The following is a 25,404-nucleotide window of genomic DNA, read 5'->3' as shown; positions in this document are numbered from 1 at the left end:
ATCTTAGCTTTTCTCACTGTTATAAGGTAACTGTATACTTGATTCATGATTATAAGCCCTGATCCACTGGCATTTCTGGTTGTTGAGAATGAGTGTTGATTATTGCATCTGATGCACCAGATGCTACATGTGCTTGAGCGTCAGTCTTTGTGTGAATGTGTATCTGGGCGGGCATGCAGTGCTTGATTAGTCTGCGTCTGCATTGGGATTTCAGGCGTGCCCCTGGTGTGCTCCATTCATTAGTGATGATGACTCACAGGGTAAAAGAAGTTCACAAGATTTGATATTCAGTGTGTGCTTGTCTTTGTTTGTCTGTGGTGGGGAGTGTAAGTGGGTCGAGCCCTGCAGGTAATGTGTCTTTTGTGTATTTAAAGACAGGTGATGACTCATGGTCTTTTTATGTCCCGTCACCTGCTTGACTTCAAATTGGAGCTGCAGCTCCAGCAACTGGACTGTGATTTGCTTCAAATCTCTGCCAATTTTCCACTTGTAAGGAAAAATCTATATGTATTTTCATTGTGAGGTCTTGACAGAGTAATAAATGAAGCGGTGTCACATAGGTATGCACACCAAAACCACTTTAGAGTCTAAAACTTATTTGGTCGATACAATAGAAGACTGCTAGTGTAGTTAACATCCAAAGCATTTTTCCTATCATACAACTCCTTATAGAAAAAGCAGTGCCTTTTGCTTGGCTTGTCCTGCTGGCAGCTAATACAGAATGTATTAAAAAGTTTTCACCTCCTTGGATGTTTTACACTTTTGTTGATTTTATAAATCAATCATAGTCGAATAGTGCATAGTTAAATTAGGTCAGCCCCTTTAAAAGGGGTGAATATTTATACAATCACTTACTTTACATTACATATTTTTATTTGATTGGCATTACTCTGTAGAAATTTGTTTTCACTTTGACATTAACATTTTTTTGTAAAAAAAAAAGCCAGATTTTATTTTCCATAATTGATTTTGTAAAATCAATGAAAGGGTAAAACATTCCAGGGATTGAATCTTTTATGGGCACTGTCCACTGTTTTTTTCTACTAGTCAGCTCCTATTATTCTCTTACTCCTTCTTATCGGATTATGTTTGTCCAGATCTTTGCAAAATACTTCAACATTTATCTAATGCTCTTCTGTTGTCCAGATCTTTGCAAAATACTTCAACATTTATCTAATGCTCTTCTGTTGCAGAATGAAGCCCTCTGCAGTTTTATGTTTTTAAATTTAGGAGGACCTTTCTATCTGTCCTAATCATTAACAGAGTATCTAACCCTTTTTCTCAGAGGTAAAAAATGATGGAATTAGATATTTGACATCTGAGTTTCTCATTTTTCCCTCTCCTCCTCTCATGCCCTCTGAATGCCTCACTCTCTTTTTCCTTCTCGTGTCATTTGGAAGTGTGACTGCCCCTCACTCCCAGAGCAGCTCCTTGTCCTCCATCATCTCAGAATTGAAGCTCTTAAAAAAATCCCCCTGGTGCCTCTGAATGGAATCACCCTGTCCTCAGAAACATCTGGAGAATAAGGCTGTTTCTCTGGTGGCTTTAAACAGGTTTCTGTGGTCAGTTTAATATGTGTGAAGAGGACAATAGGGACTTTACAGGGGAAAATGCGTGACGCGAGCCATTGCTGAGCTTCAGCTGTGAGGTTGTGCTTTCCATTGCAACAGCACTATTATCTAGTTCTATTATTTCCCTGTTGGTTATTTGTTCTGTTTTGCCCAATAGATGACGCCAGTTGCAAAATTTGTGCTAATTTTGCCGCTTTGAATTCAGCTTGAGATGGAGAGAGATACTGCCATTTATTTCATGGGTCTTCTTTCCTACAGTCTCTGAGCCTCTCCTTCCCTGTTCTCATTTGATATAAAGGCAGTGGAGGGAACACGATAAAGTCTCTATTACCAGTCTCTTACAGTTTTAGCAATTAAAGTTGATATGTAGCATTAAATACAGGATGACTTAGTGGCAGAACAAGAGGGACCTGCCACAGTTCCTGCACCATATATGAAGGATATACGCATATTAACTGTAGATGTAGGGGTAAAGCTGCTTCTCTCCACAGAAATGAGCATTTAAAACCTTCATATTTGAGGGATATATCGTAGATGTGACAGACTGAATCACAGTTTTTTAATCCACTGACTGAAGCAGACTTTAAAAGAAATCAAAGTGAAAGGAACTTTCAGGGAAGGGGTGTGGCTTCCTGTTTGCCTGCAGCGTCTCTGGCTTCACTCAAGAAAAAATGGCACCCACGTTAGAGGACGATCTGTGCTGTCCAGTCTGCCTGGACATCTTTAAAGATCTTGCCATCCTGTCCTGCAGCCACAGCTTCTGTAAAGTGTGTGTGGAGAACTCCTGGAAGGAGAAGGAGGACAAGGAGTGTCCCATCTTTAAGAGGAGACTGTCAAAGGATCCAAATCCTAACTTTGCTTTAAAGAATCTGTGTGAGACTTTTCTGCTGGAGAGAAAACAAAGAGCTTCAGAGGATCTCTGTAGTCTGCATCATGAGAAGCTCAAATTCTTCTGTCTAGACCACCAGGAGACGGTATGTCACAGCTGCAGAGATTCAGAAAAGCACGCCAAACACATGATCAGACCCATCAATGAAGCTTTTCAACAACACAGGAAGAAACTTGAGGAAACTCTGCGGCCCTTGAAGGAGAAGTTGGAGGCTCTGAAATATGTTAAAGTGAAGTTTGATCAAACAGAAGCTCACATCAAGGTCCAAGCCCGACACAGAAAGGCAGATCAAGGAACAGTTTAAGAAGCTTCATCAGTTTCTAGCAGAGGAAGAGAAGGCCAGGCTGCTTGCACTGAGGGAGGAAGAGGTGCAGAAGAGGCAGAGGATGAAGGAGCAGATGGAGACTCTGAGCGCACAGATAGAAGCTCTTTCACAATCAGATCCACAGAAGAAGAGCTGACAGCTCAAGACGTCTCCTTTCTGATCAACTACAAGGTTGCAGTGGGACGAGTCCAGCAGCAACCCCTGCTGGAGGAGCCACAGCTGCCCACAGAAGCTCTGATAGACCAGGCCAAACACCTCAGCAACCTGGGCTTCAAGATCTGGACCAAGATGAAGGACGTGTCTCCTACATGCCCGTCACTCTAGACCCGAACACTGCATATCCAGGACTCAACCTGTCTGATGATCTGACTGCTGTGAGAGGAAGAGATGAGCAGCAGCTTCCTGATAATCAAGAGAGGATTGCTTATTACTTTTCTGTCCTGGGCTCTGAGGGCTTTAACTCAGGGACTCACAGCTGGGACGTGGAGGTCAGAGACAGTAAAGCCGGGCCACTGGGAGTGTTTGCAGAGTCTGCTGTGAGGAAGGGGTACATACGATCTGGATTTTGGGCAGTGAGGTTCAATGATGGTGTATACAGAGCATGCTCACCATCACATCCAGAGACTGTTCTCTCAGTGCAGAATCTGGACTGTAACAGTGGAGAGCTGATGTTGTCTGATCCTGATACTAACACACTCATACACTCCTTCACACACACTTTCACTGACAGGATGTTTCCATACTTTTATAAGTATGATAAACTGAAGATTTTACCAGAAAAGATCTCTGTGACTGTGGAACAAAACTGAAAAAACATGATGTTTAGGATGATCGCCAGTTCCACCTACTTTTCCAAAAATTGCCAACAAAGGACGGTCAACATGAGGGAAGGATTGTTGGTATGTATGTGCTCCAGGGTTGGAAATTCACTTTTTCACCTGCCTGCCACTATTGGACTATTTGATTCAAAGATCTACCAGCCACTGAGTTTTTTTCACCAGCCACTTTTTTAACGAGCAGAATAAGCTAATGAAGAATAGCATAATAATCAAGGCTTATAGTTTTAAAGTTAGAGACTGTTTTATACATGGAAATGTTTCAGCTATTAAAGGGAACACTGATTTGATCTCTACTTTGTTCATAAACCAAAAAAAAGTTCTTCGTGGATGGTTAGAGATCCCATTGCAGTCAGGTCCTCAAATTCAAATCTGTGTGTAGAATCTGTGTTCTAATAATGATAGAGAGATTACCATAAGTACGCTGCTCAACTGCTTTGATTGATTTTACATAAATGGAGAAGTGTCAAGACTTCATCTCTGCTGGGCTCAACATTACAAAAGCAGGCTCTGATTATAAAAATGTAATGATGATGATTATAGTAAACATTATCAAGCTTATATTAACATATTTTCATTTTCAGTCAGTGGGGAATGTAACCATGATGCCCAGATGTCAGTTGTTGTTGTTATCACAGAGCTGAGGTCAACAGAATTAAAAACAGTCAGATGAAAATCCTTTCCATCTTTTTTTGTCAGTTTAGTCTTATAGTAAAAGTTTAAAGGTGTTAAAAAATGGCTGACTGAAACATCATAGATGTTAAATTAAGAGGGTTGAAGCTGTTGGAGCTAAAATGCTCCAGGTAAGTGGATTCAGGTGTGACCATGATGAACAGTGCTTTGACTGTGTCGGCAGCACCAGTGCCATTTAAACGCATTGTTCTGTGCCACCTGTGGTTGGTTCATCACAGTTCAAATGTCATGCTTACTGTATATAGAGGGTTAAAAACATTACCATGTGCAGCTCATTCCACACAAAACATTCATATAAAAACCCACAGTCAACATATAAACAAACAGTAGAGTGTGATAGAGCTAGGGAAGTAGTTACAGTTTTTCTCAGTCGCTTTGGTGCATTTCTCACATCACTATTAACATTTGCACTACAGTTAGTTCAACCTCCACAATATCTAGTCATTTGTGCACATCATAGTAGCAGTTTCTCATTCCTTCCAACAAATTGCAAATGCTTTTGGACATGCATCAATTGCTTTCATAAAACTCTCTGCTGTTTTGTAACATTATCATTTGCTTATGTCATGTCAGTCAAAATGAACTATTCTTGTGAATGCTGAATAGTCATTCCCTATAAAATAGTCCTCATTTCATTGCTTGAGTCATTACATACAAAAATGTAGAACCAGTTGTCAAAATCTGTCAAGCAAATTTTACACATTTTTTTTAAATCTTTTTTTTCCTGAAAATGTCTCCTAAATTGATCAATTGCTCTCAGGTAAACCTCAGCTTTCTCTAATGAGAAGGGATGTGTGAAGCATTAGTTGCAACCAATGATAAGCCACATCTCCACAGTCACTCAGAGCTGAATCTCATGAACCCTCCTGCAGAGGGTGGATTCGCCACTCAAGGAGATACTTTCCTCGATGCATTGCAAGAGATGATATTCGCTGTGATGTAGATGAAAATATGTGGCCAGACAGACAGGAACACCTGGATGTGCATGAATGATTTACAGTACTGTGTATGTTGTATGTTCAGTTCCAATATGTACTGCAATTTTGTTTACATTTGTGCACAGGTCTACCAAAATGAGTTTGTTTGTTGTAAATAAGGGTGTATTTTTTTTCTTTTGCACAATGCTGTGAACAAATTAGAATTGCAAAGAGCATATGCAGTAAAAATGTGAAACATACGAACATATTCAGTGTCTTGTACTCAGATACCTCACTAAATACAGTAATGTGTAACTTTACTGTAGTTTTCAAATGGCTGTGTAAATAGTTTTGCAGGTTATCAACTAGGTTTTGCAGTTTGTACTAATAGTTTTGAGAAATGCATTAACTCTTGTGCAAATGTAAACATTGATGTGAGAAATGCACCAAAGCGACTGAGAAAAACTGTAATAAATATCCATAGAAGATCAGGCCCAAAAGGCAGTCCAGAAATCAGTCCAGGTGAGTTATTGCGCAATCACAGGCTGTTATTGCACTCAGTTCAGCCGTTCATTTAGCGAAGTGACTTAGGATGGTTTAACATCAGGGATTGAGATAGATAGATAGCTAGCTAGATAGGTAGGTAGGTAGGTAGGTAGGTAGGTAGATATGACTAAGGAATTGTGGGTAAAAAAGCAAAATGGCAAGAATGGGTTAAGGAAGATAAAGAATAATATTGTGAATAGTGAAAAGTGGCGAAAATTTGTTAAGTGATGCAAAAGTGGGTCAAGAAAAGCAAGAGATTGAGATTTTTCTCTTTCTAACAGTCTATAAAATGACCAGGTTTACTTCATAGTTTGCACTTTTAAAGGGTGTGTTAAGCCCTTACAGTTTGAGGCCCCAAGGGATTGCCTACCTTTGCCTAATGGTAAAGTCTGCCTCTTTCAACTTCTGACTGTTGATATAAAATATTTGATTTTGGACTCAAATGTGCCGAATTAAGATTGACACAATTGAATAGAATTTCTTATCCAATTTCACTGTATTTTTAGTTTAACCCTAGTCAAGACTGGAGAATGGGAATAAACGTAATACTGCACATGAAATTCTAGTCTTAAAGTCCATAAAGTGATGGAAGAGCCTTTGCCCTAAAAAACATTAACACACAAATATAAAGGAGTGTGTGCCTTCAGCTCCCTACGGAAGCCCTGAGGTCTCCTCAAAATGTAGGACCAAACAAGTTGACGGCACTGAGATAAATCTTAGGTGATGTCACCCTGCAGCTGCATGTACCTTGTCACTGACATTATCATCACTGTCAGCTCAGTACAAAACATCACCGTGGAAGCAGCTTAGACAACATTTGGGCATAAACAGGAAGAAAAACTGCCAAATCTTGAAACATCTTAATTGTATGGTCCTTCTTTTCCCTCATCTTTTAATTTTTTCTTCAGAAAAAAACATTTTAATTCCTCTTCTGCTGCTGTAAAATGAAATCAACTAAAGTAAATGTGTATTTTCAGTTTTGAGAATCAGCATTGACTAAATCTATTTGCTGTATTGTAGCTGATGTGTTATTTGGTGTTTGCAGTGCACCACAGAGACCACAGAACAAAAGGTCAAGGCTTTTAACTGTAATGTCATGTGGCCTGCAGGAGAACAGTCACAGCAATTTTCAGAGAAAGAATATTAAAACATTGTGATGCCTGAATAATTATTTCTCCTGTTCTGACTCCAGACAGGGCCCGTTGAAGCCAGAGGTTTTGTCTATCCAGTGGTCTGGCCGTCGATCCAATCGAAGGCTTCAGAGGAACAGCAGCCTCTCCCCGAACAACCCGCTCCTCAGTCTCGTCAATTCAGGTCTGTGTTCACGGAGCCATGGTGTGCTCTGTTTGAGTTTTGTTGTGTTGCAGCCACCAGCAGCAAAATGAAAAAGCTGTTTCATCAATGAATACAGAGTGCAGTGTTATGTGAGGGGTTTGCAACTGGTTGTAAAAGCAAGAGCAAGATGAAAGATGGAGTAAACAAGCTTCCATGTGTCACACCCTGAAGAAGGCATAAGCCAATACACGTTGGTGTATTTTAAGTGTTTCTAGACCTATGATTTAAAGGCCTTTCACATTTTTCAAACAATCTAGAGTGTCTGGAGCAGGATTATTATTGCTAATGTCTTTTTGACACAAGTTTTTCATCCCTTCCATAGTGTAAGACAATATTAGGTTGTTGAGAACCAATTTTTAGGGAGAGTTGGGAGGTATTATTGGCACTGTCGCTGCTTCTTTGTATAATAGCCACTGTCTTTGCCCTGGTGAAATATTAAAGTTTGAGAAGCTGTCATGCCCTTTGAGCTTTGTACAAGATTTTAAAAACTTTTTATCTTTGATTCCTGTTCTTACATCAAACCAAGGATGTTGATTGGATAAAATTTCCTTGAAAGAGATATACTTGAAGAATCCCAAGAACTCAGTACTTTTTCCTCCTTTTTAACAAAAATCAAAATGGAGGACTTCCTGTTGGGTTTAGGACATAGGTCTCAGAGGCATTTTTAAAGGTCCTGGCATGAAACATATGCCCACCAAATTTTATAATCATCAGTTGATCATGCTGCAGGGGCTGAATTTTTGAAATATTGCAGGGGGCAAACCTGATTTAGCAACACCATCCATCAAAATCTGTATTAATCACCTCTCTTGGCCTCTTGTTTCCTGTCTGTAAAAGCATGCAATCTAAGTTGGGAAGACTAGGTAGAGGAGAGATATACAGTGCCAATAAAATGGATTTACTCCCTTGGATGTTTCACCTTTTTATTGATTTTATAAATCAATCATGGCCAACATATTTAGACTTTTTAGACAACAATTTCTTTCAAAGTTGTATCAGTTTCTTCTACTGCATTTTATAGTGTCTGACATTACTTTCCTAATGGTTTGGTTTATTGTGCCCATCCACAGTGTTAACATAACCAATGAAAAAAAAAAATTCTGTTTTAAGTATAGGGGGATTAAATTTTGAAAAAAGTTATGTTTTGCTACAGCAAAAATAAATAACATTATTATTTTGCTGCTTTGATAAGAGCAGTTATTTTTCAGGTTTAAAATAAATATGGTTATCACAAATTTACTTAATAATGCATCATGATTTTGCAGGCATCCCTGAGCCCCCAGTTTGGCCACTTGAAGTCAGAGTGAACTAATGTGGGAACACAGCAAGTAATAGTCTGGAGTATTCACTGTAGGCAACTTTCAGATAATGATCTCCACGTTAAGCACAGTTCCACTTATTTGCTTTCCTTAATTCATACCTCAGTTACCTGTTTTGTTTCCTACTGTTGTATTTTTCTTGTGGCAGTATCCTCAAACTCATTGTAGTGATATTTACCAAGGTACTGCCACCTTTACTTTGGACCCCCTTTTCTCCCCCAGCATGCACTACCCACTTCCACCTAAACCAAATGGCTTATTTGGAAGTGTGAGAGTGCATCTGACTCAGACAATCCAGCTGAGAGGTGCATTTGTGCAGGAAATGTTTTTGAAAATATCAGGGGTTGAATGTCCTGAAAATATCTGGAAAATGTCAAGGGTCCAAATGGGAAAAAGGGGCTTAAGAAAGTATAATGAAACACCAGTGAGCATGCTCTTACTTTTGGTTCAGTTATATTTATCACACATGTGATTGTACACATATAATTCCTGCAATCCTCCCCGACCAAAAAGAGTCCAAGTTAAAAATGTATGACTCAGATGAAGCTTCCGGTTAGTTCTAAGCATGTAAACATCACTATTTTGTGTGTTAAAATAGCCTCAATGTGTGAGTGCTTCTAAACGTGGTCAACAGATTCCTGTATTTTACTATTTTATTTGCACAGTTTTCTCTTAAACCTCCATTATGACACCACCTGTGGTTGTTAGGAGATATGAGGCTCGACCACGGGGCCTCGACAAACTTCAATTGCAGCTCTCAAAGCATTCCTATTGATTGGCTTGCTCTTACGTTGCATCACATAAAAGGAAATGTTAACATGCCTTTGGGAACACCGCCACTATTTCTGAGTATTCAGCTCAAAAAAATCAATGGAGGAAAGTGTGTTTAAAATACAGTCGATGTATGCAGCACCTTTCATCCCCTCACCTTTGTTGTTGAGTGCTTTTGTCTGAAATCTATCTTCTCCCACAGGTGTTTACGATGAAGACAGCCAGTGGATGATCCAGGTTAACAGACTGCAGAAGCTTATCGACCGCCTCGAGCAAAGGGTAACTTTTTTCTTTACGTTTCTCTCCTTTATTTCTCTTCTCAACTTCTGTTGTTTTTATTTTTGTCTGACACTCCCAATCTCAACCATCTGGTCTTTACTTCACTCTCCCAAATTAGCTACAAATAATAGCAAGTGGATTCAGAATCACACCAACAAACAAGCTTAACTCTAAAACACCCTCCCACGTTTCAACACACGGACATATGGACAGTATAAAGTCAACTCTGAGCTGATATCTGTTTTTGTTGAATATAGCATAAAATCTGTTTCAAATGTACACATTATAAGACTTTTCCTTGGCCCAGAGGAAACTTGAAAACTGAGGTCTGACCAGTTTGAAGCTATGACCCATATTTTTGATTTGCTTCATTCTGGTCTGAGACCTTATTTCATCCTAATTATAACCTCAACTTATCAGTCACATTTTTTCTCCTGATAGGACAGACTGTTGTCCAGCAGTGAAAACGAGGACAGGACCAACAATAACAGGCTTTAAAAGTGCAAATAGCTGGTAATAGCTGGAGTAAGTTAATATTTGTATACAGACTTTTTCTTGTATCTTACAGTATTCAAAATTAGTTTATTTTTTCCCATTTTACTTCTTTTCATAAGATACTTCTTTGATCCAAAACAAAGTCTATATATCAATATGGACAATGCATCTGTCTCGTTCTAAAAGTGAAGCCAAAATACCCCTGTAACATGCACCGACATACTGGGCTGGTAAAATGATTTGAAACCAAAATATATGCCCTTTAGAGCTGGCTGCTGGAGCCAGAATTGATACTGGTAGAAGCACAAATTTAACTTTACAATAAAATGTTACAAGATGTACAGTCCACAGCAGAGTAGATTCTTGTGTTGGCTAGACAAAAACATCCACGTTTATAGAAAGATCAATGAATTTGTGTTTGTTTTTTTCTTTTCTCATCTTTCCTCTCTCTCCATCAATTGTATATTGATCAGCAAGATGAGAATGGCTTATTATGTTGAAAACCATGTTTGAGAGACATCTGTCATGTTTATTTAAAGTCCCTATGAAATGATATCTAAAATTTGTTTCTTAACTCGCTAGATATGTTGGAATCATGTGAATTATCGCGTCTCACTAACACTGCAATATATAATCACTGAGCAGTTCATCTCAAACAAAATAGTTTTAGAATTTCATTAGTTTTTATTTTTATTTCGTTTTCAGTGTTCAATTTCAGTTTGGTTAGTTTGAGTAGTTTTTACTGCTGGTTTGTTAGTTTAGTTTTAATGTACAAAAATGCTTTGTTTTAATTTAATTTTTATTAGTTTCAGTGTTTTAATTTTTTCGGATACATGTCAGGGCTGAGGGGACATCAAACATTTATTTAAAACATAGTCAAACAGGCTACTCTTCACTTATCATTTTATTTATTTAGAGATGATGCATGAATACACCTCCAGACATTAAACTACTACTCTGCAAAGTCTTAACCAATCAATTCAGGCAATTTTACACTCCCCAGACTTGGGTTTAGGTCCCAGTCAGTATAGTTATGTCAAAGACTGAAACTAAGGATGTTTCATCTCTATTTTTATTTTATTTTATTTTAGTTAGTTTTGTAAATGCGCTTTACAGTTTTAGTTCATTTTTGTTTTTTGGTAAAGCTTAGTTTTGGTGAACTTAAACGATTTTGGAGTTTAGTTTAAGTTTTAGTTATTTTGTTAGTTTTAGTTAACTATAATATTCTTGTTGCAAACCGTCTGTTGTTAGCAGATGTGAGGAAAACTTACAAGATCTATCATCCATGGTGGCCTATGGGTAATTAAAAGTACAATATTGGAGATATTTGTACCAGAAAACAGTAAATGTAATCCCCAACTTCTGTGTCTATGCTTCACTCTGTCCAGTTTATCTTCTGTGTTGGTCAGTCTTAATGCTCCAACATACCAAGACATTCTATTACAACATGACTGTCCCCAGTGCACAAAGCAAAGACTATAATGACATGGTTTGATGAGTTCTGTGAGGAAGAATTTGGTTGGCCTACACAGAGTCCGGACCTCAACCCCATTGCACACCTTTGGGATTAACTGGATCAGAGATTACGAGCCAGACCTTTTTGTCCAACATCAACACCTGACCTCATAAATGCTCTACAGAATGAATGGGCACAAATTCCCCAAAAAACATTCCAAAATTTTATGGAAAGCCTCTAAGAAGAGTTCAGGTGTTACAGCTGCAAAAGGGGGCCAACACCATGTTAAAGTACACGTATTTGGAAACAATGTCATTACAGTCCCTATTGGTACAATGGTCAGGCGGCCAAATACTTTTGTCCATATAGTGTAGCCATAGTAGTTTTAGTTGAACTACTGACTGGTTGTATATTGATCAGTTAGGCATTTCCAGTTTGGGATCAGCAATGAGGGGAGCCAGTGCACATCGCCTGATCATAAGAAAAATCAATAAGAAGAGCCATGATTAAAATCAGTTGAGTCGATGTTTATGAAGACGACAGTGGATAGTTGACCTGCATTATAAAGCGGCTTCAATATTTATGTTGTAAAACTGAATTGAATTACTGCTAGTTGCCATTGATTTTATATTTTTGGTGTGAACTAGAGAAATAGAAAGTTCAGATGGGCAGAAGCACATACTGTAAATTCCCTGTCTCTTCACAAGTGTGTTATATCTACTGTTCTCTGCTTTCAGGAGATTCGTCTGGAGCCGGTTGAAGAGGAGGTCCTGGAGAGCAAATCGGTTAGTTTCAAAGGACTTTTCTTCTTTTTACTGCTGTGACCACTCTGTGTCTGTCTGCTCTGTTATCCCAGCGTACATCTGAAAGAAAGGCCACAGTGATAATAACTACACAGCGGTTGCATAGCAACAGCAAGGATGAAACTTAACAGTGTCATGTTCCCCGTCTGTGACTGTTCTGTCTGTCTTCATCTTAAATTTGTCTTGACAAGACTCGATATTGAGTTTTTAAACATGGCTTGTTAGCAAGAAAGGGAGCAGATATGCCAGATACAGGTGTTGATTTGAATGTGTCCCTGGGTCTTATGTCTATCAATTAAAATATACTGTGAGCCCTCTCCCAGCACTTGATACCCATTAATACTTTTTTTTAGCTAACTAAATATCCTCCATGCCTCTGTTTAAGTAGAACCTGAATGTGTTTTTAACTTTCCACTTAACACAAATAGTTTACAGGTGTGTGAAGATAGGCTGCTACATCCTCCTGACCTGGTTCATATCACTCTTGTCATGGCTGAGAATCTCTCTAAAGCAGACGACTGACTCACTGATGATCAAGGCAGGGCGACACAGCCGCTGGCAGAGGGATCTCTTACATCATTCTCACAAACACAGAGGAGGAAAGAATATTTATTTTTACTTCTACATGAAAGAGTATTCAGAGGAAAAGGGAGTTTTCTAACATTTGATTGTTATAATTATTTTTGAAAAGACTTTGAATTTGAAGAGAAAGATTTATGAGGTTTTCCTACTTCTCAAAGCGCCTTTACGCTCCATATCACATTAACTCATTCACACCACCTCCACACACTGATGGTAGAAGCTGTAAAGCAGTGGTTCTCAACTGGTGGGTCAGGACCCAAGTGTGGGTCGCAGAGCAGTTTCAGTGGGTCGCAAATTCATCCAAGAGTTTTTTAAGTGCTTTATTCCACTGTTAAATTTTTTGGCCAACAGGAAGGAAATACAATTTAGTAGATTTTTTTCCCCTTGAACTATTCAAGAATTTTCATTGTGAATTTAAACAAACTCAGAAGATTTTCCCTACAATTTTTTTTAAAGGAACTTTGGGTAATTTTCTCAAAAAGTTTAGAGATTTTGTTTTATTTTATTTTTAGAATTTTTAAGAGTTTTCTTTGTGCATTGCCCCTGAAACTTTTGATACTCTTCTCTGGGACTTTTCCTCTAAATCTAAGAAAATTTGTCAAGGAACAAGAGATTTTCAGGACTTTACCCATAAACTTTATTAGCAATATTTCTGCAGTTTTCAACAGAAATGTCAGAGGATTTGGGGATCTTTTTCTGGAAAGAGTTTGGGTTCAATCTTTATATTATTTTCTTGTATTTGTATTTCTATCTGGGGTCTAAACAGTCCCATGTTTTATTAAATAAATTTGATTTATTGACAAATATACACAAGAATTGGGTCCCAATTTGTCATTTTGTAACCTGTGGTGGGTCCCAGGACTAGACCAGTTGAGAACCACTGGTGTAAAGAGTCTCATGAGTATTAACTTATCTCATTAAACACATTTACGCACCACTGGCAGTGCTCTTGAGACATCTTAAAACTCTGAGACATAGAGACTTTGAGTAATATTGTTTGTCATATTAGATGTAATGAGAAAGTACTTTCCAATCACAATTATGTCCTGTAGTTTTCAGGCTTTGTTACTTAAAAAGATGCTTCACAGTATTTTGTTCACTTCAAACTTAATGAATGTAGGGCCTCTACATTACTCAGTCACTTCTTCCTCAGTATTCCTGGCTACCATTACACCATAAAGACAAAAGAACACTCCAAGTAACTCAGAGAAAATGCAGTCGAAAAGTATAAGTCAGGGGATTGATACAAAATTATTTCCAAGGCACTGAACATCCCCCAGAGTTCAGTGAAATCCATCATCAAGGAATTGAAGGTATATGGCACATGTAATAACTGCCTAGATCAGGCCGTCCTCACAATCTGAGTGACCGTGCAAGAAGGAGACTAGTGAGAGAGGCTACCGAGACCCCCATGACTACTCTGAAGGAGTTAAAAGCTTCAACAGCTGAGATGAGAGAGACTCTGCATACAACAACTGTTGTCTGGGTTCTTCACCAGTCAAAGCTTTATGGGAGAGTGACAAGGAGAAAGTCACTACTGAAGAAAACATATAAAATCTCCACTAGAGTTGGAAAAAGGGATGAGGGAGACTACAAGATCATGTGGAAGAAATTTTTTTTGTCTGATGAGACAGAAATGGTGTTTTATGCCCAACAAGTAAGACACTATGTTTGGCTGACACCAAACACTGCACATCATCACAAACACACCATCCCCACTGTGAAGCACAGTGGTGGCAGCATCATGCTGTGAGGATGCTTCCCAGCAGCCGGCCCTGGAAGGCTTGTACAGGTAGAGGGTGAAATGAAAGTGGCAAAATATAGGAACATCTACAACTTGGCAGAATTTGTATTTTTATTACCAAAAGCAAACAGTGAAACCTCCACAGAAAGCTTCATTTGTCTTTATCACACAGTGAGGATCTTTTTTCCTGATAGACTTTATTTGAATTTTCCTTTCATTTCTCCATTCAAACATTTTTTTTCTTTCAGTACAGAATAAAATGTCCAGGTAACTGAACAAACCGTGGGCCTTCCTTTATATATGGTGCCCTCGACCCAGGACAGGGCTGTACAACGTCATGTTTGCATTCTCTATTGTTTGCCAAAATGGTTTTCTTCAAAAGATCGCTGTGTATCTGTAAAAGTGAGCTACATTGTTGGGGTTTGAGTATCAAATAGTAGCATTTTACACAGATATATTCTTTGAACAGTTATTAGTAAGTTGTATTGCCAAAATACAATGTAAAATAACCATTTCAGCAGCATCTTCATACTTACAAGAAAAACGTACACTTAAAAAAAAAGATTAAGAGAGCTGCATCTACCAGCTACTTAGAAACTGACTCATCTACAAATTTCAGTGTCAATCATCTTGTTAATTGTCCAGAAAATGTGAGAAAACTGTCTAAATGTTTATCACATGAAACACAATCTATCATTTAGTAAATAATGAGAACAGCTGCAATTAGTGTTTTAATTTCTAGTGCAGAACCTTCAGTATCACATTAATTCACCAGAAGGATCATAGCACAGCAGTCTAAATGAAACCATGCATATGAATATTACATGGCGCTGTCATTTCACGTAACTTGAACAATGTTGACATCTCTGCTCATGTGTGAATTAATCAATACATAATTGGTGTATGTCACTGAGAGTTAATGTGCAGCCGAGAGGAAACCAGTAATGATCTGCAACACATGACTGATGTAACATAGTGAGGCAATATGTGTGTGTGTGCGTGTGCCAGTGTTTCTCCCAAATTAGCGACTGAGAAAACATCCTGAGGCACATTATAACTCATACACTCACACAATTTACCTTTAATACCATTCACTTCCTGTTCCCATCAGCCTCTCTTCCTCTGTCAACAATTCATCATCAGCCACAGGACATTATTAGCTTGCTTTCTGTGGTGTACTATTGTTACACAATGTCCAAAGTCTGTGTTCTGAACATCTTGACACAATAAAATGACTATAATGGGATAAAAGAAGGTTTTTTTCCCAGCCTATTTAGTGGCAACCAAAGTCAGGGACATTACCTTAAGAACACATCAAAAGAATATCCTCAAAGCTGTTAGACTTTTCGTTCAAATTACTAAAGAAAATGCAAAAGTAACATCAAAATTTAGAGTGTGATTTGTCCACAAAGTCTAAAAGAGGTTAATATAAGATAACTTCTTCTTCATCAGTTGTCAAAGTGATAATCTCCAGCAGACTATGCTGATGCTAGATGTGAAAAATAGAGTCTTATGATTGTCTTGCAGAATTGATGAGTATTTTTTCTAATAATTGTAGCAATGTCTGTTATCTAGTTCAGGCAGACAACTGGAGCTGCGCTGATTTCACACTTGACATGCATCATTATCCAATAACGTGACAGACATCCTCCCAGTGAGCAGTCCGTTTTTCCAGTCTCCCCACTGCTCTGCCATTGCCAGCTCTGCCTACATTAGTACTGCACTCCTGCTTTCAGCCCCTCCACCACCCCAGCATCCACCTGCAAACGTTTAAACCAGGTTTAAAATAGTATCTAATCACTCCTCAAACTCAGCATGTAAAATCTGTGAGGAGTGATGAGACTGGAGCCTATAGATGCCAAACACAAATGTGTTCTCCTGCTGCTGAAATGAAGGTTACAGTTCCTATAAAATGTATTTACACCCTTGGGTGTTGTACCCTTTTATTGATTATATAAATCAATCAGTATAATTTGTTTTGTTTTTTTTTTTTTAAGAAATTGATTTATACCTTTCAATACATTTTCTCTGAGTCACTTGCAGTATTCTTTTGTCTTCATGGTGTAACGGTAGCCAGGAATAATGATGAACCAGTGACTGGACCTTCTAGACAAAGGTGTCTTTATACTACAATCCCTTTAGACCAAGCAGCAACCTCTGGTCCTGTAAAATAAAGGATCTGAATCTGTTATTTTGGTACCTTTTTAAACTTTGACAACAGAAATGTTAATATTTTCAAACCAATTTGAACCAGACTGCTTGGTAGAATTGCAAAATAGAGACGCATTTTATTGTTGTCTTACTTGTTTCCTGATCACATGAATACACATGCAAAAAGAAAAAATCAGGATATTGAATTGTTATTCAGATCGGTTATGATTACTGTCACCAGTTTTCCAGTAACACACAGAGCTAAAATGAAACCCTGCCAGAATTATTTCCTCAAGTTCACCACAAGCAAATCCTGACTCTCTGACTTTGCGTGTCTTTGCATCTTTTGTGTGCCCATGTGCGTGTTTCTTTTTCTTTTTGTCTTTACAGCACATCCTGATCGTCCAGAGGCAGCTCTGTGTGCTGGAAGAGGAGCTGGAGGAGTTCCGTTTGGCTCTCAGACAGTACATGGAGTGTTCCTGCGCCCAGACTGGATGTCTACAGTCAGTTTAGATTCTCTTTGTTCTCTCTCAGTCAGGAATTTCCTGATGAAACTTTGGTCCTTCCTCATTCTGATAGTCTTTTATAGGCATTTAGAGAAGAGAAATTTGAGTCATTGTAATGAAAAGTAAACACCAGTCACATTGGCGTAAATCCAGTATTTAACATTCATTTATCTTCACATAAATAACAGAGAGTGGCCTCCTTCATGATTATTCCCTCTGTTAATGTTTTTTTTATCTCCAGACTGAAAGAATGGCAAAAGATTGTGTTCAGATTAAAGATTTTTTTTTTTAATTTTTCTTTTCTAATAATGATTAAACAGCTAACTTGACATTGTTTATGGGTATCAAATGCCTTCAGACATATTTTGCTGTAATATAAATGTGCAAGAGACGGTGTACATCTTAAACCCTTGGTGTGTAATGAACAACACAATCCAAATCTAACATGGGAGGTCATCATAAATCAGTGCAGAAAAAAGACAGAGCCACACATGACTCTGAAAGTGTATTCTTCATCTTTGGATGATTTCTGTAGAAAAGTATTTTTAGACTTCCTTTTACCGACTTTTGTTGTTGTTATTGACCATGGGCCAGTATGAGACAAAGCATGGTGTTTCTCAATGGAGAAGAAAGGTCTCTTGCATTTATGGCAGACTGAAGAAAACAACACCTTAGGTCAGTAAAAGAAAAAAGAAATATTCTTTTATACATTAGGGTATGTTATAAACAACGCTTCGTCTGAAACCACAGTGTAAGCAGGACTAAAAAAAGTCTCAAATGAACCATCTCTCTGTTTTAAGTCCAAACCTACCAGCCTGAAGGACTGACTGACATTTCCATGCCTTGTAATGTTGTGACCAATTCTCAAAATATTCAGCCATCTTTTCTGTTTCTCAAATCAAAATAAAACTCAGAAAACATTACAAAATTATAATTTTTGGGGGGCTTTCAGTATAGGCAGATATTATTTGACAGATTCACTCTGCCTGCGCCCCCTACACTATGGGAGAGGCGCTGCTTGGAGACACGATGTAGCACACTAATTAGCCATTGCATGACTTATCCTCTCTTTTTTTGCATTCGCAGCATTGCAGTTCAGCGGCTGGCAAATGAATCACGCTTCATTCTCTATGAATTCTGGGAGCACAACAACGTGTGGAAGAAGTAAGTGTTTGCCTGCGCCGTATGCATCATGACTAATGCAGCGTGGCCTCCTCACATAAACCCCAAGTTATATTTTGTGCTCAGCCTGAGCTCAGTTAGAGGATGCCTGCTTCACTCTGTGTTTAGAGCAGTCAAGTCTTTGAGGGTTTTATCAAACTAATGAGGACAACGGACATGTCCCTATAATGGAAGAGACTCCATTTTTAATTTTCGGTAATACCGAAATAAAACTACTATAAAAGTGGATTGATTTGATATAGATACATCCGTATTAAAAAAATAAATAAAAACTGAAATAAACTTAATCTAAATAGCACCTAATTTCAAATTTTCTAGACTTTGATACTTTTAATACCATGCATTTCAAAAGAATTGGATGTGTTTTATTCTAACGATCTAGTCTAGAGAAAGTACTGCAACTATTAAGAACGTCTATTTCATAACATAGTTTCATACATAAGGGATTAATCCATCAAAAACTGCAAACTCCAGCGCACCATCTAAGTTTTGCAGCTAAGTCTTTGTCAAGTTTAGAAAAGCCCCAAACTTTGTGCACTGTTACATGGGTTGACAAATCTCGTGTTGCCAGGCTCCTTCTCAGTTGACACAATTGAGTTAAGTTTTAGTCATGTAGGCTGCTAAGGATTCATCATGGCCCTAAATGCCATAACATGGGGCTGGAGAGAGGGAAGAGGACGGCCAGAGTCAAGCTCAACATGTCGACATACACATCTGTTGCTTGGCAGCCAAGGTCAAGCTTGGTGGCATTTATATGACCTGGGCCTTTTTCAACCCTGGTACTAAGCTTGGAGATGACTGGCATTTTTGGGACACCTGGAACATCCACAGCACGGCCAGGGGCTTCTGGAAACCCTAATATCCACCCTTCAGCCCTACTCTCCCCATCTACCGCGTACGCCACCCTAAAGGTGTAGACTTTGCTACTTTTTCAACAGCTTATTTCCCCATATCCCTGTTAAATGCAAGGACATCCAGAGCAGGACCTGGGTTGTGTCAATCCTACTTCTCACCCGATGGTGCCCTTAGACAGCTTTACTGCAGCCTCAATTTTTGGCCCAAACATGCCTAAAAGATTTGTACAGTACTATGCATATATTAATTAGAGTAATTTCTTTCATAAATGTGTCTCATAATAAGACAAAGACATGGGAGGGTGTATGAGGATAATTTAAAATTGCTAAAACTTTTTAGTATTAAAATATTGCCAAAGCCTGATGCTTGTGTGGTTAGCTAATGTCCTGTTGCAGCACATCAACTAAGTGCTTATCCAGCAAAAGAGACTGAGATTATTATACCTATCTGCCTTGCTCAACCAGTATCAATGTTAAACTGTAAGTTCATGTCAGTGCTATTTAGCTAATGTTACAGTTCAGCAATGTCAACATTACTCTATGCTAAATGTTTTTTAGCAATGAAACATTAGTAAATTTGCTCTTAACCCTTTAAAAGCTGAGTTTCTGGACTCTTTTCTTATTTTAACCATAAAAGGCCCAGAAAATGTCCTGTGAGTACGTGCTTTTGCCCATTTTTCCACAATACTTAGAACTAATATATGGTAGTTATTTACATTTTACTGCATGTTGGGACTTTCGGTTTGTAGATGAGACAGTAGACAGCTAAAATGGGGAGCTCCAGGCCGAATAAGTTTAAAAAACGGAGAAAACCCTAATCATAACTCGACAACGGAAACATGGATATAACACATTTTACTGCATGTTAAGAGTGTTTTAACAGTTTAAAATGAAAAAACAGAAAAAACAGGGGAACTTTATGCTAGAATCTTAGTGAGAAAAGGGGAAATTACAGCAATAACCACATGCTGGCTGTGAAGCACAGTTTCTTAGCTTTCAGAAACTGTTGGAATTTTCTAATAACACAAACAGTCTTGCAATTATGGTCATGCAAAGTGTGCTTCAATAGCGTGTCATTGTCGGTGCGCTAGGATTTAAAGGGTTAAGTAACCTTGAAGCTAAATCTTAAACCGAGATTCCTGATCTCTTTGTTAACCTTGAAGCTATTTTACATGACCAGAACTTTAGTTATTGTCTATATTTAAAAAAAATATCTTACCTGCAAGCTTATGTAGATATTCTTTGTGACTATCTCTGAGTCAAATTGCCAGTGTGGTCTTCCACAGAGAAGAATACAAATAAGCCGTTTTTATACTAAACCTTTTTTATTAAACAAAATGAAAAATACCCCCAGATTAAAATATGGATATCTTGAGAAACTCTTTTAGACATCATAAGCACACCTGTTAACCATGTTTTAACCAGGCCTCAGTCTAGGCACTTTAGCACAGATATGCAACACATTACCCACCAACATAAATTTTACAAGCTGACACATTTAGTAATATGTGGCTGTTGAACGGTGCGCACAGTGAAATGCACCTTATTTTTGGTAATGAATACCTGAATCTTTAATTGAAGTAACTGTATCTTTTCCTGAACAGTCACCTGCAGACAAACTACAGTAAGACCTTCCAGAGAGGGAACGTGGACTTCCTGGAAACGCCCGAAACACTGACCACCATGCTGGTTCCTGGTAAGAACCTTAAGAAAATCATGCTATCACATCTCTTAAATAACTGCTTAAACATACCAGGTTTAGTTTTGTAAAGGGTTAAGTTCTTGAGCCTCAGATGGCCTTTAATCACAGATGTGTGAATGCCATTTATGTAAGATCAGCCCCCAGTCGCAAACATTTTAACTCACTGTTCAAAACTCATCTCCTCTCTTTATCTTTTATTTCAAAATAATATTGTTTCATCTCAACAGATCTTATAGATTTTACTTTTACCATTATTTTATGATGTTCAATTTAAATGTATTTTATTAATCTAACATTTTTCTGAAATGATGTATTCTCATTCATGTTTTGCCTTTTATACTATGAAGCTCTTTGGGTGGCACTGGTTGTTTTTAAGGTGCTATGTAAATCAAGCTGAATTGAATATGTGCGCAAATTATCTCAGGTTGCCGACTTCATATTCTACTCAGGGCAATGAAATGCCAGATGTCTTATAATTATATCTTTTATATTTGATTTATGCACAGAAAACAAACTACTAGGATAGGAAAATAAAATTCTGTGAGACTTAGAGAGCATGAATATTAATTTTCAGTGTTGTAAATAAGAGTTGTCCAAAAAGAAGCCTGTAAGCACAATTTAAACTCAGCTGAATTAGAAACAGAATCTTTAAGATATTATAGAGGCCATTTGTTGTTTTATTCTCTGCCTTCAGGGAAACTTTAACCTCATCTCCAAATGCAGCTTGGTAGTTTCAATCATCAAAAGTTAAGATATCATTATGGCGCCCAAAATGCTAAATTCACTGTGCAGATTGGAGTTTAATCCTCAGTTCAAGATATCCAGACAACATGTATTAAGAGCAACATTGACGTATGGGAAAACACCATTCAATAAATAACAAATTATGATAAAATCCTTCAAAGACACTGATTATAGAGTCTTAAATATCCTCAAATAAATAAAGTGCATCATCATGTGCTAGCTTGATGTGAACTGCTACAGCTGCTTTAACTTGATGTTTGTTTTTTTTTCCCTTTTTTTTCTTTCTTTGAGAGCAACAAAACAACACCCAGAATGGAGAAGCTGAAATGCAGAATGTATTATGTATAAGTCCAGACTTCAGCCATATTTTAGGTTCAACACCATCATGATCTGATGCCACATTAGCCCAAAGGTTTTGAGGTCAGCCCAACTTTGGAAATGACTTGTGTCCAATATCAGGTTTTGGCATCAGCTTTATGTCAGCATCTGACACCAGCCCAGCATAGGCTTTTCACCAACTACAAGTTTTAATGTCAGATTCTGACACTAGTTCAACATTAGGGTGTGACTTCTGCATAATATCAAAATCTGAGGTCACCCAACATCCGTTTGTGATGTCAATTCAGCCTCAGGTTGTCATTTCAGCCCAGCATCCAACCCTGAAATCAGCAGTGTGGGGGCCATGCATTACAAAATAATCCATTAGAATACTCTAATTGCTTTTTATGTTGCATAGATTAACACAACTCTTTAGCTGTTCAATTCAGGTAACCTGTTATGTTTTTTCATGAAAGTAATCCATTGCTAAAAAGAGAGAAAAGTCTCTTTCTCCTACCTTTACATGATGGCACAGTTTGCAAACTCACAAATTATGCAAGTGAAATGGCAGAGAGGACACGATTAAAGAACTATAGAATTATAAAATGTAGAATTATATCCTTTTATGTCAAGTGTTGCTGACATTGGGCTAAAATCTTGTATATCCATTATTTAGGATTTTTATTTTTCTCATAAATCAGAGCTATTGGTCATCTCTTACATTTGTAAGTGTATTCAACACATTTTCAAGCAATATCAAGTGTCAATAAGATGCTGACTATAACCATTCAGTGTAAATTATTGGAAAAATTCATCTTTTTTTCATGACATGAAAAGTAGTGATTTTGGAGATACAAGGTTTTGGCTTAGTGCCAGTGATTTGTGGACAAAAGTGAAAAACACAACATCATAGTGGAATGTATGTACAAAAACTGGAGTTGTTTTTGATGACACAGCTGTGACGCGTAGTTTTTTCTATGATATTGTACCATATTTTATATACATATATTATACAGTATAACACACAGCCTAATACTGTGTGTCTAAACCCAGTTCATTGTCAGAGTGTGAGCATATTAAAGGGCTTTAAAGTTTATTACATTTTTTGTAATAAGGCAACTAAGTGACAGACTATGGGCCATGAATTAGGCTGTAGAATTATGGTAGAGTCCACATGTGGGGTAGGCTACATGCTGCAGATTACTTTCATAAGTATCGCTACCCAACACCAGGTGTCAGGACAAGCCAATGTCCTGATCCAACAACAGCCCAAAAGCAGTTCAACATTATGTTTTACCATACGGCCTATTTTGGGATCTGACAGCAACCTAATGTCAGGTTTAATGTCAGCCAAACGTTGTAATCTTATGTCAGCTCAATATTTTGACATGTCCCACTCTACCTCTTTGTTTCCTTTTCTTATTTCCTAACTTTCCTAACATTTTTTACCATCACCCATTTACTTTTATTCCTGCTTTTTTTGCCTAAATATTAAATTAAATTTGTCTTAATTGTGTTTGAAGATAAATAAAATCATTTCACATTTGAATAACAAGCCATAATCAGAGCAGAGGGTAGTGTTGATTGAATTATCTTGGGTTGTACATGGATCACTCAAACAGGAGAATGTGCTGTGATTGATTGGGGTCATTTCTGGGGTCGATTAATCTTTCTTTACTCTCTTTCTCTGCAGCCTCATGGTGGGTCCTCAACAATAACTGAAAATGAGAGATCATCCATCACAGATCGTCACTGAAGTGAGCGGCCTGTCAGCACATCAGGAAGCTTCACACAGTACACACACACTGACACACACCGACTCGACACAACTTGTGAAGTCATGGTGATTAGTATCGATTTTGTGACCTCCATGTTCCTTCATAGTTACGTGGTAGCAGAAATAGCCACGCGTGTGTGTGAGCGTGTGGGTGTGTGTGTTTTATTACACTCTTAGACGACACTTTGACGTCCTAAAGCAATGACCTCATTATGTGATAATGTGAAGTCATGGCTGTGTTCACTCGACACCATCTGCAGCCTGTTGTAGATCACACATGTGACACAGTGAGCTGCATGTCTGTGGGTGCGTGAAAGAGAGAGGGAGCAAAAGACAGATGTAACTGTACAATTGTAGCAGCTCCTGGGAGCTCATTAAATGGTCATTCTGTTGTTTCTGTATTTATTGTGTCAAACCAAGTCATAAATAAAGATGTTTTATTGCTGTGTATGCCGTGTATGTGCCTGTCTCTCTCTTTCATGTTTTTCCCCTGATTATTGTGTTTCTGGCAGAGAGTTTCAGAAATAACAAATCTCCCTCTGATGTTTGACAGATGCTGGCAGTTCTGTGGTTTGGAAAATAACTAGTAACACTTTTTGTGTTACAGCATTGCTTTAATTGTCTGTGAATAATAATAGAAAGGGAAAAGCACCACAAAACAACAGGTTGTCGCACTTATTGTCTATCAGGTCTTCTATCTGTGGATTCATATCTTAGCCAGGCCAAGTGGACTAATTTCTTTAAAGTTTCCTGAGCTTTGGCCTTTTTAATTTCTTTACTTGCTTGTGCAGTCTTGTCCCTTACTGCAGGAAGTTTTCCCTGTTTGGCAAGGTAGGGAGGAAAAAATACAAAAGAGATAATGGGAAACTTCAGGCTAGGGTCTAACCATGCAGCTGGCCCAGAAAGATCTAGGAGGTTTTCAGGCATAATTATGACCTTTAATCTCATTATGTTCATCTCACAATTTTGACTTTTTACCTCAATATTTTGACTTTTTATCTCATAATAATGTCTTAGATTTCTTTCTTTTTTTGATTGCCCAACTTCCACATTTTTCTTTTTTAAGTGGCGGAAATGGGCTTCCATAGGTTCCTCTCCCCCATGAGCAGAATTTTTAAAAAATGGACCAATGGCACCATCATGTGGACATACTGCATCTGGTTAAAAAAAACAAAACAAAACAAAACAAAAAAACACTGAAAATGTTGAAAACCTTCCTTTTGTTCTTGTATGGTCTGTTTTCATCCTCATTTCTTCTTCTCCGGTCATTTTTCTAAACCCTTTTCTTCTTCCTTGTCTCCACTAACTGTTAGACCAAAACTCTCTTAGTAATTCTTCTAAAAAACAAAGTATACATTTATGTTTTCTTTCTATAGTTGCAGTTTAAAGTACAAAGCTAAAATTTTTCTGCTGTTCCTCTGAAATGTGACAGAAGCTTGGTCATCAAGGTCCTCCTTATTTCCCAAAACATATTGTCAGTATCCATTCATTCCCTATGTGGAAAAGCATATTTGGCCACACCTGTTACCTATTGAATTCAGGTGTATAAATCAAGCACCTAGCTATGCAGTCTCCATTTACAAACATTTGTTATACTAAATGGGTCCTT

The 25,404-nt window shown here is 37.9% G+C and overlaps 1 protein-coding gene across 1 annotated transcript in view; it reads left to right on the top strand.

Annotated features, from left to right (window-relative positions):
* necab1 (N-terminal EF-hand calcium binding protein 1) overlaps window positions 1-24,235 on the top strand; it is a 52,181-nt gene extending 27,946 nt beyond the window's left edge. The window contains exons 7-13 of the mRNA XM_041808012.1: window positions 6,970-7,091; window positions 9,405-9,481; window positions 12,170-12,217; window positions 17,103-17,215; window positions 18,305-18,382; window positions 20,859-20,950; window positions 23,712-24,235. Coding sequence (XP_041663946.1) covers window positions 6,970-7,091; window positions 9,405-9,481; window positions 12,170-12,217; window positions 17,103-17,215; window positions 18,305-18,382; window positions 20,859-20,950; window positions 23,712-23,740 — 559 coding nt within the window. The 3' untranslated portion in view covers window positions 23,741-24,235. The remainder of the gene's footprint in view (window positions 1-6,969; window positions 7,092-9,404; window positions 9,482-12,169; window positions 12,218-17,102; window positions 17,216-18,304; window positions 18,383-20,858; window positions 20,951-23,711) is intronic.
* The last annotated feature ends 1,169 nt before the right edge of the window (window positions 24,236-25,404 follow it).

Source organism: Cheilinus undulatus, linkage group 16 (genome assembly GCF_018320785.1).
Source record: "Cheilinus undulatus linkage group 16, ASM1832078v1, whole genome shotgun sequence".
NCBI lineage: Eukaryota > Metazoa > Chordata > Actinopteri > Labriformes > Labridae > Cheilinus > Cheilinus undulatus.
This window is presented reverse-complemented; position numbering and strand designations above follow the sequence as displayed.